The 23,867-nt window shown below is 36.8% G+C and overlaps 1 protein-coding gene across 1 annotated transcript in view; it reads right to left on the bottom strand.

Annotated features, from left to right (window-relative positions):
* Nucleotides 1-3,052: 3,052 nt before the first annotated feature.
* acap2a (ArfGAP with coiled-coil, ankyrin repeat and PH domains 2a) overlaps nt 3,053-23,867 on the bottom strand; it is a 36,503-nt gene continuing 15,688 nt past the window's right edge. The window contains exons 11-24 of the mRNA XM_056472436.1: nt 21,503-21,615; nt 20,609-20,660; nt 19,510-19,610; nt 19,322-19,427; nt 17,900-18,105; nt 17,374-17,443; nt 17,166-17,260; nt 16,024-16,217; nt 15,820-15,924; nt 12,315-12,407; nt 9,511-9,722; nt 7,097-7,206; nt 4,453-4,563; nt 3,053-4,353 (exon numbers count right to left, since the gene is read on the bottom strand). Of these exons, the coding sequence (XP_056328411.1) occupies nt 4,203-4,353; nt 4,453-4,563; nt 7,097-7,206; nt 9,511-9,722; nt 12,315-12,407; nt 15,820-15,924; nt 16,024-16,217; nt 17,166-17,260; nt 17,374-17,443; nt 17,900-18,105; nt 19,322-19,427; nt 19,510-19,610; nt 20,609-20,660; nt 21,503-21,615 (1,719 nt within the window). The 3' untranslated portion in view covers nt 3,053-4,202. The remainder of the gene's footprint in view (nt 4,354-4,452; nt 4,564-7,096; nt 7,207-9,510; nt 9,723-12,314; nt 12,408-15,819; nt 15,925-16,023; nt 16,218-17,165; nt 17,261-17,373; nt 17,444-17,899; nt 18,106-19,321; nt 19,428-19,509; nt 19,611-20,608; nt 20,661-21,502; nt 21,616-23,867) is intronic.

The raw sequence follows: 23,867 nt of genomic DNA, 5'->3' as shown, positions 1-23,867 counted from the left end.
TTTGAAGAGGAGTGAAAGACTGGGTTTTGGGTGCGTGTTTGAACAGACATATACACATAATTAATAATAATAATAATAATAATAATAATAATAATATGTAAAGATGTCGATCTTGGTGGGTTTTTTTTTCAAACACAATTAATTTCGTCCTAAATGAGCATAAAATGTTAGTAAAGCAGTCGAAAGCTCTCATTATAACGTTAGATGTGTGCATTTTTAAAGCGACACCTGTTATTTAATGTAATGAAAAGAAAAAAATCTAAATAAGTAAGAGATTCATTTGTTGCTCTTTAATCAGAATGTGTAAGCTATAACGGCTAATGCGATTTGATAGCTTGAATCGATTTCATTATAATAGCTTTTAATTTTAATAAGTTGAACAGTTTGCTAATGTATTTGCTGCTAATGTATTCTACTTATTTTTTCTTTGTAAATAATAATAATAAAACATATTACTGACGATTTAATTGTGTATTTACAATGAAACCGCTTCAAATTAACATATTTAATAATTTGGGGATTTTATAAAGGAGGGGGGGGGGGGGGGTGTCGGGGGAACCCCTTATTATGGTGGGCATATCAATTATTTTCACATCCCATAGTTGACAGGTATGGTGGAAGCTTAAAACTGCTTGGGAGTCAACCAATATGTGGGTGGCTTCTCAGAAGACACACAATGTGATAAGACGTTAATATTAGGTATGATTTAGGTCGCCAGCGGCTAAGGACAATGTTATTTTGATGTAATTAAAATTACGTTGATATTTTGTTAATTTTAGGTTGTGTTGGAAAGTGACCAAAATCCAACATCGAGCCAACATCTTAAACCAACGCCATTTTGATGTCAAATACTGATATTTATTCATCAGGTATGGCAACCAAAATCTAACTCTGATAGACATCATATTGATAACGTCCAAACAACTTCAAGCTGTAACATCATTAGACGTTTTGCTTTTAGGTTGCATGGGAAAGTAACCAAAATGCAGCATTTGTCCGGCGTTAGACATTGACGTCGGCTTGACGTTCGGTTCTGATGTCAATTCAATTTTCATTTCCAAACAAAATGCAATGTCCCACGACGTTGGGGTACAACGTCAATCTGACGTCATGTTGAAGTTCTGTGTCTGCTGGGTTGATGCAGTCCAGGAGATCAATGTCCCTTTAATTCATAGCATTTCACTTGACGGCCATGTTTGAAACGCTTCTCGGGCAATCAAATCAAATCTCTTTAAATGCGGAAACATCCAATTCTCCAAAATGGTTTCCCAAGCATATGATTAAATTTCATATTTGTAAGCATAAGTGTATGAGCATTCGAAGGGAACAAGATCACAGTATCAACATCCAGATGACCAACGCTATCTCACGCTAATTCGTAACTTTTTGATTTAGTGGCTAAATTCTATATATCTGTACATCTCATTCAAACGTTTTAGTACGATTTGCTCATCTCCCAATGACGGTTGGGTTTAGGGGTGGGGTTTGGTGCCACAACCTCCTTTAAAAAAAAAAACTCGAATGAATTTGTACGAATTAGCCACTAAACGGACAAAATTTAAAATAGTTACATTTCCTTGTGAGATCAGGCTGATTCTGAAGAACACGATCAGACGTCATCCTGTCAATCAAACTTAGTAACTACCATAAGAATCGATAACTTACGGTGACACCATATCATCCTATGAATAATGGCATGTCTGTTCACGTCAGTCTTCTGAAGAAATTTCCAACTTATTCCTGACAGCAAATCTTCTCCCGAAATGATAGGATCTTTGTTTACTATTTTGTAGGTGTTCAAGTAGTTGCGGTCATGTGATTTGTATCTAAATGGCGGAGACAGGAATTCATGAGGTCAAACAAGATGACTATGGCTGTGTTCAAAATCACATACTTACTATTTAGTGCATTAAAAACAGTATGCGAGCGGAGTAGTATGTCCGAATTCATAGTATTCTGAAAATAGTATGCGAGAAGTACCTGGATGACCCACTTCTTCCAGTGAGATTCTGAAGTGTGCATCCAATTTACATAACTCTATCCCAAGATGCCATGCGAGAGAATTCACGAATGAGAGTGAAGTGACAGAACTGACGCAGGTATGGCACAAATGGCAGATGTAGTATGACGTGTTCTGTTCATACTGCTCACATTCATACTATATAGAACCTACTTTTCTAAAGGCCGAGAAGTAAATTCAAATCTAGTACCTACTCGAGTAGTAGGTGATTTCATACACAGCCTACACTACCTGACAAAAGTCTTGTCGTCTAGTTTTAGGAACAACAAATAATAACTTGACTTCTAATTGACCATTTGTCAAAGGTCTCTAGATTACACTTATTTTACCTAAATAAAATATGATCATGCCTTCATTGAATTATTTAATTAAGACAGTGCGGTCTGACTTTGCTTAGACAAAAGTCTTGTAACTTAACAGAAATAATGTCCAGTATAGAATATAAAGTCATGCTGCAGTGGAAAAAGAATGAGTATTGTGTATGACTCCCATGAGCTTGGAGGACTGCATCCATACATCTCTGCAATGACTCAAATCACTTATTAATAAAGTCATCTGGAATGGCAAAGACAGCTTTCTTGCAGGAGTTCATCAAGAGTATTTGGATTCATCTTCAATGCCTCCTCTGTCATCTTGCCCCAGACATGCTCATTAATGTTAATGTATGGTGACTGGGCTGGCCAATCCTGGAGCACCTTGACCTTCTTTCCTTTCAGGAATTTTGATGTGGAGGCTGAAGTATAAGGAGTGCTATCCAGCTGAAGAATTTGCCCTCTCCTGTGGTTTGTAATGTAATGAGCAGCACAAATGTCTTGATAGCTCAGGCTGTTGATGTTGCCATCCACTCTGCAGATCTCTCGCACACCCCCATACTGAATGTTAACCCAAACCATGATTTGTCCTCCATCATCAAACTTGACTGATTTCTCTGAGATTGGGATGCAGTTCACCAGATGATTAATCTAAAAAATCGACCTTCTGCCACTTTTCCAAATGATCAACTAGAAGTGAAGTTATTATTTGTTGCTCTTACAACTGAAATCGATGACAAGACTTTTGTCAGGTAGTGTATACCTCCTCTTAATTTCATTCAGATTACTAAATTACAATTCGTTTTTAACTGTAGTTGGTTTGTTTTAAAGTTTATGTAGATACATCCCTTGTGTCTTGAGGCAAGTATTCACTGAGATTCCAGTGCGTTCGCCCCTCTCCTGGAGAATCGTCAGTTTATATCGATTAACGATTGGCTACTTTACTTGAAGGCGGGGCTTCCTTTGCTAGAGCGACCATATTGACTGTTACATTTTTCCCTATTCAAAACGATGAGTGACATCTTGTGTCTTCTACAGTCTTTGAGGAGACTTCCCAAATCTCAAAATGCTTTTATTATGCCTTACGCGATTAAAAACGTTAATGATGTCACATTTAGCAAATCCGCTGTATAGATAAAATTAAATAAATTGATAAATACTCGCAGAAAAGTGTAAAGACTGTATTGTGTTCCATTTTAAAATATTTTATCAATGGCATCTTTTATGTAATTTTGCTTATTAATTATATGATATCATTACACTGCTCTCTTTGCCGCCAACGAAACGCCCCATTGTTGATCATAGTTCCTACGATCGATGTGTCTTCCTAATGAACACAAGCACACATACTGCAGCAATCTCAGATAACTCAACGCAGATATTTAAACAAGACTTGACTGATTTAATCAAACTTGTTTGAGGAACCAATTTCGTCAGTTATTGTAATTAAATAATCTGGCACGATCTCAGATGAAGAACGAACCCCAGGACATGAAACATTCTTCAGACTAGCTACAATAGAGACAGCAGCCATATTGGCTTAACTGGAACAAGCAAGCACCTTTTAAAGTTTTGAAGTTCTGTGCTGTTCATGTGTTTTCTTAAATAGACCAAGATATCGTTGAGGAAACAAGCACCAGTGCATTCTTTGACATGACTCTTTTTACAAAATGACTACAAAATTAGGAAACTTAAAAAACTTGTCAGTGTTTGGACTTTTGTAGTAAGAGATAGGAATTTGTGCTGTCTGGTGGCTACTGGCTGGCAGGTGATGTTACAAACGTGGCCTCAGAAACTATAAATATGGCTTGGATGTTTGAAAGACATCTAAAAGATGTTTGTCCAGTCTACAATGTCCAATCCTTTCCAGTCTAGGACTCCTGTAAGTGCAAACTTATAAACTCTTGAATGCATTTTTTATACTGTTGCTCGGTGTGACTCTGGGAGAGAGAGTATTGACCAGCCTGGCCAAACGCTCCTTCGGACCCTTTCATTTCTTCATTCATCTTTGCTAAACGTAACCTGAAATCCAAAAGGAGAGAAAAAATATATTAAAGATATGATTCAGCAGACAATGAATTCAATGAACAGAAAGTTTAAAGAAGCAGGTGTGTGACGTACAGAGTGACGATGTCTGCGTTTGCAGCCTCCACTGCAATGGACAGAGGGCTTCTGCTATCAGTGTCCACAGTGTTCTGCTTGGCTCCTCGTTTTAGGAACAGACACACTTGACTGACACCACATGAACACAGGAAGAAACTGTTAGTCATTTTTCCAAATAAAAACATAGCATAGATATGATTTACCATGTCTACAAGTTAGGTTAATTGAGCAAGTCATTGGATAAACATTGTTTGTTGTGAAGCCGATTGAAAAACAAGAGAGCTAATAATATTGACCTTCATTTTTTTTTATTTTGAAGCCAAATTAAAAAATATTTTGGATTTTGGCTAGAAGAAGAAATATTATAGGAAATACTGTTAAAAAAATCCCTTGCTCAGTTAAACATTACTTTTTTTTTTAAACCAAATTTTTTTTTTACATTTTATAGGGCTAATAATATTGCCTTAAACTGTATACAATATATATGTGTATATATACATATATATATATATATATATACATACATATATATATATATATATATATATATATATATATATATATATATATATATATATATATATATATATATATATATATATATATATATATATATATATACATATATATACATACACACACACACCGGCCACTTTATTAGGTACACCTGTCCAACTGCTTGTTAACGCAAATTTGTAATCAGCCAATCACATGGCAGCAACTCAGACATGGTCAAGACAATCTGCTGCAGTTCAAACCGAGCATCAGAATGGAGAAGTAAAGTGATTTAAGTGAATTTGAATGTGGTATGGTTGTTGGTGCCAGAGGGGCTGGTCTGAGTATTTCAGAAACTGCTGATCTACTCTAAATATCCAGTGAGTGGCAGTTCTGTGGACGCAAATGCCTTGTTGATGCCAGAGGTCAGAGGAGAATGGCCAGACTGGTTCCAGCTGATAGAAAGGCAACAGTAACTCAAATTACCACTCGTTACAATCGAGGTCTGCAGAAGAGCATCTCTGAACACACAACACGTGCAACCTTGAGGCGGATGGGCTACAGCAGCAGAAGACCACACCGGGTGCCACTCCTGTCAGCTAAGAACAGGAAACTGAGGCTACAATTCACACAGGCTCACCAAAATTGCACAATAGAAGATTGGAAAAACGTTGTCTGGTCTGATGAGTCTCGATTTCTGCTGCGGCATTCAGATGGTAGGGTCAGAATTTGGCGTCAACAACATGAAAGCATGGATCCATCCTGCCTTGTATCAGCAGTTCAGGGTGGTAGTGGTGGTGTATTGGTGTGGGGGATATTTTCTTGGCACACTTTGGGCCCATTAGTACCAATTGAGTATCATGTCAACGCCACAGCCTACCTAAATATTGTTGCTGACCATGTCCATCCCTTTATGACCACAGTGTACCCATCTTCTGATGATTACCTCCAGCAGGATAACGCACCATGTCATAAAGCATGAATCATCTCAGACTGGTTCCTTGAACATGACAATGAGTTCACTGTACTCAAATGGCCTCCACAGTCACCAGAACTCAATCCAATAGAGCCCCTTTGGGATGTGGTGAAGTGGGAGATCATGGATGTGCAGCCAACAAATCTGCAGCAACTGCGTGATGCTATCATGTCAATATGGACCAAACTCTATGAGGAATATTTCCAGTACCTTGTTGAATCTATCCCATGAAGGATTAAGGCAGTTAAGGGGGTCCATCCTGGTACTACTATAGTAAGGTGTACCTAATAAAGTGGCCGATGAGTGTATATGAGTGTTAAAGTTATGAGACAATTGAAAATGTAAAATCAGAATACTTTACTGTTCATGTGCTGTTACAGCAATTGAATTTTTTTTTGTTATTGCACACATTGACCATCATCCACTTTAATGTATTTTTCTTTTTATGTTATAAAAATCGATTTTATAATAAAAAAAAACATACATGAGTCAAATCTGAATTTTTAGATGAAAACTGCCAGAATGGTACATTATTGCCAACATAACATAAATTTCTCAATATGTCTGAAACGATATACAACAAATGTATAATTTATGGTAAACTAATGTAAATTAATGCTAAAATGTTGTAGATAACATTTAATTGTTACTAACTGTTCAACTTTTTAAAGTTTGAGAGTTGACAATAACAAAATTGACATTTCCCACACTTTTCTGCATTAGCTGTAGATGCTAACCTCAAACCAGACACCCCATGGCATATCTAAAACTGTATTTTATGTATAATAATCATATTACAGCTTTTAAAAAGTGAATGAGAAATGCACTGAAATATCACAATAACAAAGCTGTGTAATGATTACCAGCCATCTCTAACCACCAGAGGTCGCTGGTAAGCACTCACTTTCACATGGACTACATCTTATGAACTACAAATTCAGTCATGCCACACACACACACACCTGCTCCAAGTCTCCACTGATTGGACTCCCACAGCTGATGCTGCTTCTGGACTTGGATCCTAACGTTGTCTCTGTCATTCACGTGTTACAAGCTGACATATAATTGATATTTGCCTTTTAGCAATTAAACCACCTCCTTTCTAAAATGGCCTCAGCTGAGAGCTTTTAAATTATTTACTTTTTTTATAATACAATGAATGAAAGGCTGAATCTTTCATTCTGCACCTACCCGGTATGGCCCAGAATGGTGGCATGATGTAGTGGTCCTCTGCCACGAATGTCCTGCTGGTCTACACAGGCAGCATTTTGAAGCAGGAATTCACAGCTGATCAGAGAACCCTGGGAAAAAACAAAGACAGAAACCAAATAATTAGCAGCTTTTTAAATCGCATTGGGGTATATGGACACAAACTTTTCATTTTCAGTCAGCCAGGGGTGCGTTTCCCAAACAACAACGTAACTCATAACTGAACTACCACAGTACGATGCATCATTTGGCAAAAGAATGATGTAGTGACAAGTGTTTCCCAAAACCGTAGTTGCTTTGTCGCAGATCAGTTGTTTGACCATGTAAGTTTTAACGTAAACCGCCTATAATGATGCTCTGAACAGGGTGGAGTAACAACTTCTTTAGAGAAGAACCCCATAATTTTTTTTCTTTTTGTGTAAATTATATTGTTTTACACACGCACATTTAAAAAAAAATCCAATATGAGTTTTGGTAAAAACATGCACTCATTTTCCATTATAACTGAAATAACACCTCCTGTATAGAGCCCGTGTTTACTTCACAAATATTGAGAATATGCCATTTTCTACTCTATTCTAAATATTCTATTATTATTATTATTATAATAAAGTAGTATGTTATATATATATATATATATATATATATATATATATATATATATATATATATATATATATATATATATATATATATATACAGTTGAAGTCAGAATTACTAGCCCTAACCCCCCCCAACCCCCCCCGCCACCTTTAACTTATTTTTTTTTATTTTTAAAATATTTCCCAAAAGATGTTTCACAGAGCAAGGAAATTTTCACAGTACGTCTGATAATATTTTTTCTTCTGTTGAAAGTCTTATTTGTTTTATTTCGGCTAGAATAAAAGCAGTTTTAAATTTTTTAAAAGCCAATTTAAGGTCAATATTATTAGCCCCTTTAAGCTTTTTTTTTTTCCGAGTCTACAGAACAAACCATCGTTATACAATAACTTGCCTAATTATCCTAACCTGCCTAGTTAACCTAATTAACCTAGTTAAGCCTTTAAATGTCACTTTAAGCTGTATAGAAGTGTCTTGAAAAATATCTAGTCAAATATTATTTACTGTCACCATGGCAAAGATAAAATAAATCAGTTATTAGAAATGAGTTAATAAAACTATTATGTTTAGAAAAGTGTTGAAAAAAATCTCTCTGTTAAACAGAAATTGGAGAAAAAAATAAATAGGGGGCTAATAATTCTGACTTCAACTGTATATATATATATATTATAAAGTAGTAATAATACACGTTTTCAAAGTGCACTATGAAGGGAACGCAATTGTCTCTATGAAGATCGCGAAAAATAAACTGGAAAAAGCAAAAAAAAAAAGCACTTTGAAAACAAATTACACTAAGAGAGATGACTTTATTTTAAAAAAATAATAATTTTAAGGTTAAATGTTGCATTGTTCGAATGGAATAGGGCATAGGGGGGATAACTTGGAAGAGAACACAACCAGGAACTATGCTTCTAACTACAGCTCCAATGGATTTGGGAAATGCCAAATCAACGAACTATGTTTGTAATGATAGAACCTGCAACCTTAGTTGGCTAACGATGGTTTTCGGAAACGCACCTGGGTAATGCAAGTGGGTCTCAGACCGGACAAGAAGGACTGCATTAAATTACTCATTTCCATGGCATGTCTTTAAAATTTGGAAATTAATTTTATCTCAGTATTTTCAATGGAGTTTCTGTGCTAGCCTGCTGCTACTGACGCCACTTGCGTCTACACGTTCTTTCATCTCCAAACAACTAAATGATTGCTTAAGTCTATTTAACTGATTTTATTTTAATTACATAACAACATCGATGCTGTAAAAAAAAACACATGAAATTGAAAACAGTCACATAAACCTTTCACCAGAAGTTTAGCGTTGGCCGAAAAACACTAGCATGTGCATATAGCGCATTCTTTCTTTAAATTGTTTTTTAGAGACTTTTTAGTCTAAAACATCATATGTATTATCATTTATCAAGTGCGACACCATGGTTCAGTAGTTAGCACTGTCACCTCACAGTAAGAAGGTCGCTAGTTCAAGTCCCGGCTTGGTCAGTTGGCATTTCTGTGTGAAGTTTGCATGTTCTCCCAGTGTTCGCGTGGGTTCGCGGGTGCTCCGGTTTCCCTCATAGTCCAAACACATGCACTATAGGTGAATTGATTAAACGAAACTGTTTATAGTGTATGAGTGTGAATGATTGTGTATGGGTGTTTTCCAGTAGTTGCAGCTGGAAGGGCATCCGCTGTGTAAAAACATATGCTGGAAAAATCGGCAGTTCATTCCGCTGTGGCAACCCCTGATGAATACAGGGACTAAGCGAAAGGAAAATGAATGAATGAATAAAAGTGCTGACCCCTTGTACAGCTTGTATTAGTGGAGTGCGACTGCTGTCTTCTACATTGACCCAGTTGATGTCAGCTCCGTGAGCCAGAGCCTGTGCCATGTCTTTAAGGCTGCAAGCACACGACGCCCAGTAAAGAAGAGAGTCAGCGGAGAAATCAGTCAGCTTCGAGAACACTGGAGAACGCTCGGCCTGATTCGCTGCCGCCTCTGACTCTTGAAGATCTGAAAAACAACATAATTTGCATAATATTCAGTATATTTTTATTTCTTAGATTTTTATTTGATTTTTTTTTTGACTGCTGAACAGAAACACCCACCTGTTGCACTTATTCAGGGGTGTACTTGTTTCTGTTGCCTCATTACAAACATACATGACAAATTTCACAATATACACGTTAAACTAACAAAAGATACATTTGTTTTTTTTATGATTATTTTTTTTAGGGTTTTTTCACCTCTTTTTATAGGGATAGTAAAGTGAAGAACAGACAGGAAAGTATTGGCAGCTGAGAGAGGGGAAGGGTCGGCATAGGACCTCGAGCCAGCAATCGAACTCGGATCGCCGTGAACACCATGGGGTGCTATTTGTCAGCGCACTTAACCACTAGGCTATTGGTGCCAACAACAACAAAAGATACATCTGCTATAAATTTTATGAGTGTAAATATTGCAGTTATGACTGAGTTAAATGTGTTCAGATGAAGAAAAAAAAACGATGAAAAATGTATTGATCATGTTAAAATGACAGTTAATATGTATGTATTTTTTTTACACATTTATTCATGTTTGCATTACTAAGAGCAGGAAAGAGACAGACTGCACTGGTAAGCTGTATCCCCATAATATCGTTTAATTAAAATGACTGTCTTGACAGTTTTTACAAGTGAAGGCATTATCTACACACAATATAAATTCCAAATTAAAAAAAACTACAAACCATAAAAGACTATTCATTAAAATAGTTAAATACAGACAAATCCAAATGCCCAACACAAGTGAGCTGAGCTCCAGACCAGTCCAGCTTGATGACGTATAATGTCTCCGACACCGCCTGTAGTCCCATTTAGCAACTTGATAGCAACCTTCTTTTTAAAGAAACGTAACCGATTTTAAAAAATCAAGAGTGTGATGTAACTGATGTGTTTTATGTCGTAGAATAAAAGTGAAAGTATCTTGAGTTTGTGTTAGCCACAGACCTTATTTAAGCGATTTAACTGAAATCCCATTGAAAAAACCCATTGACTTTGTGACGAGGGAACCGGAACTGCTAAAACTCGCTTCCAGGTTTTTGCATACAAATTGATGTCATAGTTCCTCCTCTCTATTGATGAACTTTGACACATTTTTACTGTTAATTGGCTTTACTGTTTTTCTTTTTAATTTCTATGATGCTACTTTGACACAGTTTATACTTAACAGAAAGCAATTACCCTTATTGTTCAGTGTGGAAGTGCGCTTGTTTTTGGAAAAAATGACTAGGAATAATAAAAGTCAAACAGCTTACTCAACAAACAATCATGACTATGCATAAAAAGCAGAATGATATAATAAGAAAATATCAGTTTGCAACATCAAGCAGCATAACTATCTGTTTTCAATGTCTAAAAATGAATGGAAGTGATTAAGTCCAGAGGCCAAAAAGATTCCAATGGCTGCGCCTGCTGGTACTTGAAGAATAATATCGTTCACCCTGATGATCCCTCGGTTCCAGCTCGCATCTCAGCCTGCCTGTCAGACATTTCACACTGGATGAAAGATCATCATCTTCAGCTTAACCTCGCGAAAACGGAAATGCTTGAAGTTGCTGATAACCTGACTCTACACCATAACTTTTCAATCCAGATGGATGGGGCAACCGTTACTGCATCCAAAATGGTAAAAAGCCTTGGAGTAACGATTGATGACCAACTAAACTTCTCTGACCACATTTCTAGAACTGCTCGATCTTGCAGATTTACACTCTACAACATCAGAAAGGTCCGACCCTTCCTATCTGAACATACAGCTCAACTCATTGTTCAAGCTCTTGTTCTCTCCAAACTCGATTATTGCAACTCTCTACTAGCCGGGCTTCCAGCTAACTCTATCAAACCTCTTCAGCTGCTTCAGAACGCAGCAGCACGAGTGGTCTTTGATGAACCCAAAAGAGCACATGTCACTCCGCTACTCACCCGTTTGCACTGGCTGCCAGTTGCTGCCCGCATCAAATTCAATGCTCTGATGTTTGCTTACAAAGCGACCTCTGGCTTTGCTCCTTCTTATCTGCTCTCACTTCTGCAGATTTATGTGCCCTCCAGAAACTTGTGGTCTGTGAATGAGCGTCGCCTCGTGGTTCCATCCCTAAAAGGGAAGAAATCACTTTCTTCCCAAACTCTCGCATTCAATCTGCCCAGTTGGTGGAAGGAACTCCCTAACTACATCAGAACGGCAGAGTCACTTGCTGTCTTCAAGAAACTACTAAAAACTCAACTATTTAGTCTCCACTTTCCTTCCTAATCTGTAACTGCCTCTCTGGCTATACCACTAACTCTACTCTCTCAAAAAAAACCCATTACTAATGCTTTGCTTCTTAGACTTTACACACCTGAAACTTGCCTATAGCACTTATTCACTGTTGCTCTTATAGTTGTGTAAATTGCTTCCTTGTCCTCATTTGTAAGTCGCTTTGGATAAAAGCGTCTGCCAAATGACTAAATGTAAATGTAAATAAGGTCAATAGAAATGGCTCGCAGTGACTTCACCATGTCATAATATAAAAGAATGATTGGCATATCAGCTAAAATATGAAAGAAGGCTGAACTTTTTAAAGCTGACCTGTTTCACTCAGGCTGGAGCTGGAGGGGGTGGAGGCCAACATCTCTCTGCTCCCGTCTGCACTGTTCTGAATCCCGCTGTCCGCTCTCTTTACTGCCATAAGAACACAGTTAAAGCATGAATGAGCCACCAGAGTACTGCAGCAATAAAACTTGACATGACGACACATATTACATGTTATACTTATTATATCTTTATTATGGGAAAGATAACAAAATAGAACTTCATTCACAAGGTAAAATAAGCGATTAGTTGTTACATACTGTACACTCTTTATGTTACTGCAAACATTTTTATTATTAGCCCTCCTGTTTTTTTTCCCAGTTTCTGTTTAACGGAAAGAAGATTATTTCAACACATTTATAAACATTCTTCATTTTCTTTTCGGCTCAGTCCCTTGGTTAATCTGGGGTCGCCACAGCGGAACGAACCGCCAACTTATCCAGCACACGTTTTACATCCATAACATCCATACACACTCATTCACAACGGACAATTTAGCCTACCCAATTTACCTATATCTCATGTTTTTGGACTTGAGGGGGAAACTGGAAACCCACATGAACACGGGGAGAACATGCAAACTCCACACCGAAATGCCAACTGACCCAGCCGGGGTTCAAACCAGCGACCTTCTTGCTGTAAGGCGATTGTGCTACCCACAAGGGTTGGGCGATGTCGACTAATTTGGCATCGTACGATATCCGGAGGCGATGTTTGACAGAGTGCGCGCGACGTGTCTGAAGAGCAAGGAGGGATCCGCCGGTGAGGGGTGAGAAGGGTGCGCGACTTGCAGTGAAATCTCGTTTAAATTTATGTCATTTAAAAGAGCGTTTTAATGACATAAAACTATTTTAAATTATATATTTCATATACTGATGTACAACTAAAGGCATGTGTAAAGCTTTTATTTTAGATAGCCTGCGGCATGCTCCCAGTTCTTATGTAAATATATAATGTTACATTTAAATACATAAAAACATCAAAAAGACATAATTTAATGTTTACAAACATTTCAATTATTTAACTATGCATATCTTTAACTTGTAGTTCCCAATAATACTACCACTAATATGATTCGTCTTGTTAAAATGTAAAGACAGAGAATAGACTATAAAAAGCACCAAATATGATTATAACTGCACTGTGGATAAGTACAATAGTTTTTGATCAGGCATTCAACGTAGACGATCCATTAGGGTCCTAACTCGATTGCAGGGGGGACCCGATTTCTTATGACACCGGCTCAGCATTGTGTTGTCTATTGGCCATCGTCAATCGGCCCAACCCTACTACCCACTGCGCCACCGTGCTGCCCCATTTCTAAACATAATCATTTTAATAACTAATTTCTAATAACTGATTTATCTTTGCCATGATGACAGCACATAATATTCGACTAGATGTTTTTTTTAAGATACTAGTATTCAGCTTAAAGTGACATTTAAAGGCTTAACTAGGTTAATTAGGCAAGTCATTGTATAATGATGATTTGTTCTGTAGACAACCAGAAAAAAAATAGCTTAAGGGGGATAATAATATTGACCTTAAAATGGTTTTAAATTTTCTTTTGAACTGCTTTCATTCTAGCTGAAATAAAGCAAAAAAGAATTTCTCCAGAAGAAAAAACAATATAGGAAATACTGTGAAAAATTCCGTGTTCTGTTAAACATCATTTGGGAAATATTTGAACAAGAAAAAACTTTTACAGGAGGGCGAATAATTTTGACGCACACACACACACACACACACACACACACACACACACACACACACACACACACACACACACACACACACACACACACACACACACACGCTGCATTCTGACCCCATACCTTTTTTTCCTCACAGATTAGGCTTTAGATTTTTTTATTCAAAGCAGTTAATATTTAACTTAAATTATTTGTTTATATTCATCCCTTTATATTCCTGTGGTAATAGGAACCGGAGACAGGAGTTATTTCTTTCCTTATTGCAACCCTTTACCACATTTGTTTACCTGTGGACTGTAACACTTTTTACTTGAAGGGAGTGTTCATAGGAGTGTCATGAAACCTTTATGATCATGACATGATGCATAATGAATATGGAAGAGATTTTATGCATACTTATGACATCAGTCATTAAGTGTAATTCGCTCAGTTATGTCGTTTTAAACGCAAAGGTGATTTGAGATGTCTTTGTCATGACAACTTGACATAAATACATCATAACCTGTCTTTGTCATAACCTGTTTTGTCAACTTGACATTACCAAGACAACTTAAATTAGTTAAAAATTTGTCATTAATCTGTGACATTGCACTATACTTGTGTCATGAATTATATAAAAGCATCATTACTATTTTTTCTGACCTCAACTACAACAGTACAAACTGAATTTGTCATTAACATGTCATTAAATATGAATGACGCTGTTATAAAATCATTTGACAGACTATTGACACTTTTAGTGAGAAATTTAAATGACAAAATCAGCTTGGTAAAGTGACCAAATTAATATTCATTACACAATTATAAAGGCCCTAATGATAATTATGTTTATGATGGGTTTGTGACAAGTTATGTTGTATTGGTAATGTCAACTTGCCATGACAAAGACATCTCAAACAATGTCACCTTTGCATTTAAAATGATATATCGGAGCAAATGACACTTAATGACAGCTGCGTAAAGCATGTACAAAATCTCATATTCATGACATGTGACATAAAGGGGACCTATTATGCAAAAATCACTTTTATATAACTTTTATAAATCACATTTACAGTTGTGTGGGATCAGTCTGTGAATATAGCGCGCTTCTAATGGTAAAAAAGTATTAATTATTTTTTATAATCACACTTGATAAAAAACGTCTGCCGAAACACTTTGATTGACATTCTACCTTTGTACGTGTCATAAGAGAGAGAAAGCCTCGCCCATAAGTGACGATAGTTACGTTAGTCTTATTTTTGAATCTGCCACTATGCTGACACATAGGCATTTGCAGCTCCGTCCTCCTCTCAAAAGAGCACAATCTCATTTGAATTTAAAGCGACAGTCACCAAAATGGCACAATTAGTATCAAAGCCTAAGAGAGGCAGTTTCAAAGAGTTAAAAAACATTATTTGTGGTTTTTTTCTTAGCTGAAACGTCACATACATACTCCAGAGACATCATACATACTCCAGAGACTTATTTTACATCTTTAAAAAGGGGTGTAATAGGTCTCCTTTAGAGTAACGTGTTACAGATAGTACTAATATATATTTATATATATTGGGCTTAAATATCTCAGAGCTCAGGGTTCTATCCCAGGACAGCATGTCAAACCTGCTATAAATGCTAAGCATATCTAAGCGGGAACTCTTGAAACAGAAATTGGAGAAAAAAAAATAAACAGGGGGGCTAATAATTCAGGGGGCTAATAATTCTGACTTCAATATATATATATAGTGTTTGACTGTAGACATATAAAATATAGCATGCAACACAGCAATGATTGAAATTAAAGCACTTACAGTTTTGCAACTTTGAGGATGTGTCAAAGTAGGAAAATAGAGAATCAAGCTCATCAGGGCAGAACAGCGAATCCCGTCGCACCTCCTGGCCACTAAGGGAAGCTGCTAACAGTGGAAGGGATACAAAACAGAATTAGCAAGCAGAAAAAACAGAATGGTTTCAGTCAATCTCCAGTTTTTGATTTCCAGTTATGCGTCATTCACCTGAGGCATTGGAGGCAGTTCGGAGTTTGGGTGTCGGAGGGGGAGGACGCGGTGGCAGAAACTCCATGTTCCCCTGCATGCGTTTGTCATGTTTCCTCAGCGCCATGATCTTTTCCATTTGTTCCTGCTCTGTAGGTTTCAGGACAAACCTTTTGTCTACATACTTAGCACGGATGAAGGCTTCAATTTCCCGTCTTGCACAGAGAGAAATGCACACAAGTATTAAAAAGATTAATTACACGTACACAGAAAACTATATCACCTATCCAAGTTTTAGGAACAATAAATAATAACTTGACTTCTAGTTGATCATTTGGTATCAGAAGTGGCTCATATGAAAGGTAAAGGCCTCTAGATTACGCTTATTTGACCAAAATAAAAGATGATCATGACTTGATTTTGAATTATTTAATTAGGACAGTAAGGTTAGACAAAAGTCTTGTCACTTAACAGAAATAATGTCCAGTATAGAAAATAAAGTCATGCTGCAGTGGAAAAAAAATGACTATTGTGTATGACTCCCATGAGCTTGGAGGACTGCATCCCTACATCTCTGCAATGACTCAAATCACTTATTAATAAAGTCATCTGGAATGGCAAAGAAAGCGTTCTTGCAGGACTCCTAGAGTTCATCAAGAGTCTTTGGATTCATCTTCAATGCCTCCTCCATCATCTTACCCCAGACATGCTCAATAATGTTCATGTCTGGTGACTGGGCTGGCCAATCCTGGAGCACATTGACCTTCTTTGCTTTTAGGAATTTTGATGTAGTCCCTTTCCTGTGGTTTGTAATGTAATAAGCAGCACAAATGTCTTGATCCCTCAGGCTGTTGATGTTGTCATCCACTCTGCAGATCTCTCGCACACCCCTATACTGAATGTAACCCCAAACCATGATTTTTCCTTCACCAAACTTGACTGATTTCTGTGAGAATCTTGGGTCCATGCAGGTTCCAAGTAGTATTTGCAGTATTTGTGGTGATTTGGAGGCAGTTCAACAGATGATTAATCTGAAAAAAATCTACCTTCTGCCACTTTTCCAAACGATCAACTAGATGTCAAGTTATTATTTGTTGGTCTTACAACTGAGATTTACGACAAGACTTTTGTCAGGTAGTGTAGATAAACAGTGTTCAAGATACCTGGGATCTCCAGGCTGAGGTTTCTTGCCACCATTCTCTTCTCTGTGAGCTTCGTAGATGTGATTAATCACATCATTTCCCAGCTCACACATCAACTGCAAATACAACACAAAGCGAGACAAATGCTAAACATACGGCACAAATGAGTGATTTAATACTCCACAACACCAAAACACACAAATTAAACCCCATGATTATGAACTTCTACCTTCAGCAGTTCTGGTTCCCATGTGTCGAGTGTGAGAGATCGCACCTTTGAATTGTGAACTCCTAAACTCCTGAAAAGAAAAAAAAAATTGTCAATATTTATGTCAATTTGATTATATCAATTCTGGATCCTCTAATTGGTTTACACCATTACTTCAGTCTTTGCACAATCCTTAAAATCCATTGAAATATTCTGATGTATCATTTTACTGGGTAAATATTTTTCTAACATTTTCAAAAATCTGTCAAAAGCCATCAGATCCAGATCCCCTTATCGCAGTTCTAGGCATTACTGATTTTGATATAGCTAAAATCAGTACAGAACAAAATATAGTTTCATGTGTCAGTCTACTAGCACAAAGGTTAAAATGATTAATCTCTGCTGTTTTTAAAGAATAGCCATGTTAATAAAGGTCAATAATTTCGCCGTTTATCTTCATAAATCCCTTTTCCAAAGAGCACCAACACAATAACTACCCTTGAAGCGCTTTTGGGGTTTGATTTTTGGAACTATAACCATGCAGTACCTGTGAATGCCCGAGCACTCGATGCAGAGTGTGATGCAGAGGTTAATGCTGGCCCAGCGGGGATCGCTCTGGCCACAGTCACAGCAGAACTCATTGCCCGGAACGGCCAGCACCCGCTGAAGAGCACTCTCACCTTTAACCGGCTTCACAGACTCACAGCCGGAGTCCAGACTGCCCAGAGAGGCTGACGACTGCCTGTCCAGACTCTACAGCAGGCAAAACACATTCACAATCATTAAGACATTGTATCAGCATTTTCACATTAAACTTATTGCACTAATGGACTAGCAGTGGTGGTATAGTATGGGTCCAGTTAAATGGCTAATAAAGATTTCAATGTTTTGATTAACAACACTTTTAGAAATGCTGGGTAACACACAATCAATTTGAGTTGGGACAACAAGAAGGAATTAAGTTAACTTATTAGTTTTTGCAAATTTAAGTGGATTGAACATAAAACAATTAAGTTATCCCAACGAAATCTCAAGAACTGTATTGTTTCAGCTCATTTTAAATAAGTAGTTTGAACAAGCAACATTTTTATATACTATATTTACTTTTATACTATATATACTTCAGATTAACTATAAACTCTTTACTTCTTTCCTGCCCACATGAAAAATAATTTTTTTTTAATCATATTATTCTATTCAATTCACCTTTATTTCTATAGTGCTTTTTATATATAGCTCTTTTTAGGTATAATATGTGCTACCGAACAGCATATAAAATCTTGTTGAATGGATTCTAATTGGCTAGTAGACATTTCATTGTTTTTATTAACTACATACCTACATTTACGAATATACTGTATCTTTTAGCTCAGAAGGCTGTTATCATCTATCCGCAGGGTTAATCAGCTATACCAGGGGTCACCAATCTCGGTCCTGCAGGGCCAGTGTCCCTCCAGGGTTTTAGCTCCAACTTGCCTCAAAACACCTGCCTGGGTGTTTCAAATATACCTAGTAAGACCTTGATTAGCTTGTTCAGGTGTGTTTGATTAGGGTTGGAGCTAAAATCTGCAGGACATCGGCTCTCCAGGAACAAGTTTGGTGACCCCTGAGCTATACTAATAGAAAGACTTATGATACAGATACGTTTTTAATGTGCATTTTCAAACCTGATGCTTATCTTGGCATTTCCAGCAACTGTTTTTTATGCGCATATCCAAATTCCGCATAAAAATTAGTGGATGGAAACATAGCTATTGTATAATGACGTTTTGTTCTGTAGACAATAAAAAAAATGGTGTAAGGGGCTAATAATATTGACCCTAAAAATTTTTTTTTAATTAAAAACTGCTTTTATTCTAGTCAAAATAAAGCAAGACTTTCTACAGAAGAAAAAATATTATAGGAAACACTGAAAAATTCCTTGCCCTGTAAACATCATTTGGGAAAAATTTGAAAAAGAAAAACTCACAATAATTTCGTCTTCGTTCTCTCTGTAGGCTGAGGCGATGCTGCTCTGCACAGCTTTGATCCAGGCCTGCCGCAGCTTCTCCGAGTCGGCCTGCATCATACAGCTCCTGACGCACAACAGCAGCTCCTGTGAGTCAAACGCTCAACACAACGATGTCTAATAAAAAGAAATGACAGAACGAAACCTACTTGGACGGAGACAGCACTTCGAAACAAAAGCGTCTCTCCACGTCCTCACAGTGCTTAACAGTGCAGAGTCTCAGATCTTCTACAACTACTGTGGGGTTATCCTGAAACAACATTTCAAGTTAAGAAAGACACTTTAAACGAATACTTCTCTCTTTTTTGGGGGGAAAAAAGCTCATTTTACAACTTCCCTAGCATTAAACAGTTGACTTTTACTATTTTTGAATACATTCAGTTGATCTCCGGGTCTGGCAAGAGCACTTTTAGCTTAGCTTAGAATAGATCATGGAATCAGATTAGACAATAAGCATCTTGTTCCAAAATAAGTTTTAATAATTATTCTATTTATGTTCAAATATTTAACATTTTACAATATGTTCAAAGCACAGGGGCGGCACAGTGATTCTGTGGTTAGCACTGTCGCCACAGCAAGAAGATCGCCTGTTCCGAGTCCCGGCTGTGCAAGTTGGCATTTCTGTGAGGAGTTTGCATGTTCTCCATGTGTTGGTGTGGGTTTCCTCTGGGTGCTCCGGTTTCCCCTACAGTCCAGAGATATGCGCTATATGTAAATTGAATGAACTAAATTGGCCGTAGTGTATGACTGTGTGTGTGAATGAGAGAGTGTATGGGTGTATGCTAAGCTAAGTTAAAGGTTTTCATTTTCCTTTACTTGATGTAACTACAAAAGAGTCGAGCTTTAAATAAGAAAATTATTAAAACTATTTTTTGACTTTTTTGAGTGAGATGCTAATGGTCTAATCTGATTCAATGATTTATGCTAAGCTAAGCTAAAAGTTTTAATTTTCCTTTACTTGACGTAACTACAAAAGAGTCGAGCTTTAAATAAGAAAATGATTAAAACTATTTTTTGACTTTTTGGAGTGAGATGCTAATGGTCTAATCCGATTCAATGATTTATGCTAAGCTAAAATAAAAGTGCTCCTGCGTGACCCAGGGATTAATTCAATAGATTTAAAAAAATGGTAAAAATCAACTGTTTAACTCTAGGAGAGATGTAAAATGTGTCTATTTCCAAACAAAAGTTGATTGTAGTTTTAAATAAAGTGCAGTGGCTTTATTTAAGTGTTTATAACTGACTTACCCTGAACCTCTTCTGATAAACCAGCTGACTGTTTTGAATAGAAAACCACCGTCTGGGTTGGGAAGAAAAAAACTGGGTTCAGTCACAGATGAGAGGTTTAATTACAGAATATTCATCGACGGTAGAAATAAAAGAGTGTTCAAGACGGCACTAAACAAATTATAAAACCTACAAAACTATGAAGTATGATAGCGGCAATGGTAATCATCTCACCAACACAAGAAATAAGTGCAGTGAAGATAAAAAAAATACATACAAAAAAAATGAAGCTATAAAAAAAGCTGAAGATGAGGAAAATTAATCATGAAATTAAATTCTCATGCGTAAGCTCATTCACAATGCAAACACATGAAAATGTATATACAGCTGAAGTCTAAATTATTAGCCCTCCTGTGAATTTTTTAAAATATTTCTCAAAATGATGTTTAACAGAGCAAGGAGTTTTTCACAGTATTTCCTATAATATTTTTTTTCTGAAAAAAGTCTTACTTTATTTTTTTTCAGCTAGAATAAAAGCAGTTTTTAATTTAAAATACATTAAGGTCAATAAGGTCATTAAGGTCCCCATTAAGTAATATTTTTTTAAACCATCTACAGACCACTGTTATACAATAGCTGGCCTAATTAACCTAACCTGCCTAATTAACCTAGTTAAGCCTTTAAATGTCACTTTAAGCTGAATACTAATATCTTAAAAAATATCTAGTAAAATATTATTTACTGTCATCATGGCAAAGATAAAAGAAATCAGTTATTAGAAATGAGTTATTAAAACTATTATGTTTAAAAATGTGTTGATAAAATCGGGGGGAAATATATACAGGGGGGCTATTAATTCAGGAGGGCTAATAATTCTGATTTCATATGTTCACTACCAAAACCGAGCAGCCATACCTGTTCCAGGTTTTAAAGGCATTGCTTGCTCTTTTGAAGAGGTATCCCTCCATAGCTATTCCATTATCAGTGTCTATATTATATTCCAGTTTAGTGTCTTCAGTGGAGAAATCCTTGAAAATTCACCCAGAAAAGTAGCAATCAACTACTACAGTGATTGGTATATTTATATATTAGGACCATTAAAGGGTTAGTTCACCCAAATTGTTTTAATATGTTAATTACTCACGATCATGTTGTTCCAATCCAATAAGACCTTTGTTCGTCTATAGAACACAAATTGAGATACTTTAGATGAAATCCCAGAGCTCTCTAATTCTTGATAGACAGCAACGATCCCAAGATGTTCAAAGTCATTCATTCATTCATTTTCCTATGGCTTAGTCCCTTATTTATCAGGGGTCGCCACAGCGGAATAAACCACCAACTATTCCAGTTTTACACAGCGGATTCCCTTCCAGCTGAAACCCAGTACTGGGAAACACCCATACACTCTTACATTCACTCATACACTACAGCCAATTTAGTTTATTCAGTTTACCTATTGCACATGTCTTTGGACTGTGGGGGAAACTGGAAACAGGAAACCCACGCCAACAACCCAACTGGCCCAGCCGAGACTCAAACCAGCGACCTTCTTGCTGCGAGGTGACAGTGCTAACCACTGAACCACTGTGCCGCCACATGTTCAAAGTTCGAAATCATTTGAAGCTCCAAGAACACTTTTGCGCACCAAAAAAATAAAAAATAAAAATTAAGTAGAATTAAGTAGAATTAAGGTCCTCTCCTGTCTGTAGAATGAGAGAGCTCTTGGATTTTATCTGAAATATCTTTATTTGTGTTCTGAAGATTAATGAAGGTCTCAAGGGATTGGAATCACATGACGGTATTTTTTATTTTTGGGTGAACTAATTCTTTAAGATTTGTAAGATTTTGAATAAAACGCAAATTTGATAAAAAATGCAATAAAACATCCGTGATGTATAAATAACCCTAACAGTTATTATTGCACACTGAATCAGAAAGTTTTGTACATAATTTTTGCACATTAAAAAATGTATTCAACCTCACGTTCTGTCAATCCTGTTGACACACTGCCTCAGAAACTTTTGTTCGTCATAAAAAAAAAAAATCCAATTGGGTTCGTTTTTTTCTGTTTTTCACACACAATGAATGCATTTTAAGAGGTGCAAGCGAGGTGATGTGCAAGCGAAAGGCCAAGATGGTGTTGAAGAAACTAACATTAATTTAATAGAAATGTTCTGTGGTTTATCAAATGCTAGTTTGTGTGTGTGTGTGTGTGTGTGTGTGTGTGTGTGTGTGTGCATGTATCTGTCCAACACTGTTTCACGGCAATTCGTAACTTTTTGATTAAGGGGCTAATTAGTATGAAATTGTACGATCTCATTCGAGCTTATCCCCCAATGCCGGTTGGGTTTAGGGGCGTGGTTGGGTGCCACGCCTCCTTTTTAAAATCGTACCTTTTCGTACAATTGAACTCGTACGATTTAGCCACTAAACTGACATAACGTAAAATTACTTATATATTATATACTATATTTCCTCGTGAGAACAGGTTGGTTTGTCTGTATCTCCATACCTTAGACAAACTGCCAGTCTCTGTTCAGGGAATTGGTGGTCTTCTTTTTAATGTGGTTAGTCCATTGAGGTAAAGTTGTTTTTTTATTAACTCAGTCGGACTTTCTCCTCAATAATATAACCCAGCACGCAACATGACATCAGATTGATGTTGTATCCCAGCATTGTGGGACATTGCATTTTGTTTGGAAATGAAAATTGGGTTGACGTCAAAACCCAACGCCAGGCCGATGTCAATGTCCGACGTCGGACAGACAGTGCACTTTTCAACGCAACCTAAAAACAACCAAATATCAACGTCTAATGATGTTACAGCTTGACGTTGTGTGGACGTTACCACTATGATGTCTATCAGACGTTTATTAGTTGTCATACCTGACGAATTTAGTTGTCATACCTGACGAATAATTGTCAGTATTTGACATAATATGACGCTGATTTAAGGTGTTAGCACAATGTTGGATTTTGCCACTTTCCATCACAACCAAAAATCAACCAAATAACAACAAATGTCAAAATAATGTAGTCTTTAAAAGCTGGCGACCTAAATCTAACCTAATATTAATGCCTTATGACGTTGTGTGTCTGCTGGGAATTTCATTGAAGTATTCTTTGCAAATTCTAAATAGGAAAATCATATTAGCAGCCAACGACTATCAAAGTACAACACTGTTCACAATCAATTATACAGTGCTAGAGTTGTTTTGAAGTCATACTTACATACGATTTGAGGCCGAATATTCAAAGTACCATGGTAGACAATAAA

This window comes from Danio aesculapii, chromosome 2 (genome assembly GCF_903798145.1).
Source record: "Danio aesculapii chromosome 2, fDanAes4.1, whole genome shotgun sequence".
NCBI lineage: Eukaryota > Metazoa > Chordata > Actinopteri > Cypriniformes > Danionidae > Danio > Danio aesculapii.
This window is presented reverse-complemented; position numbering and strand designations above follow the sequence as displayed.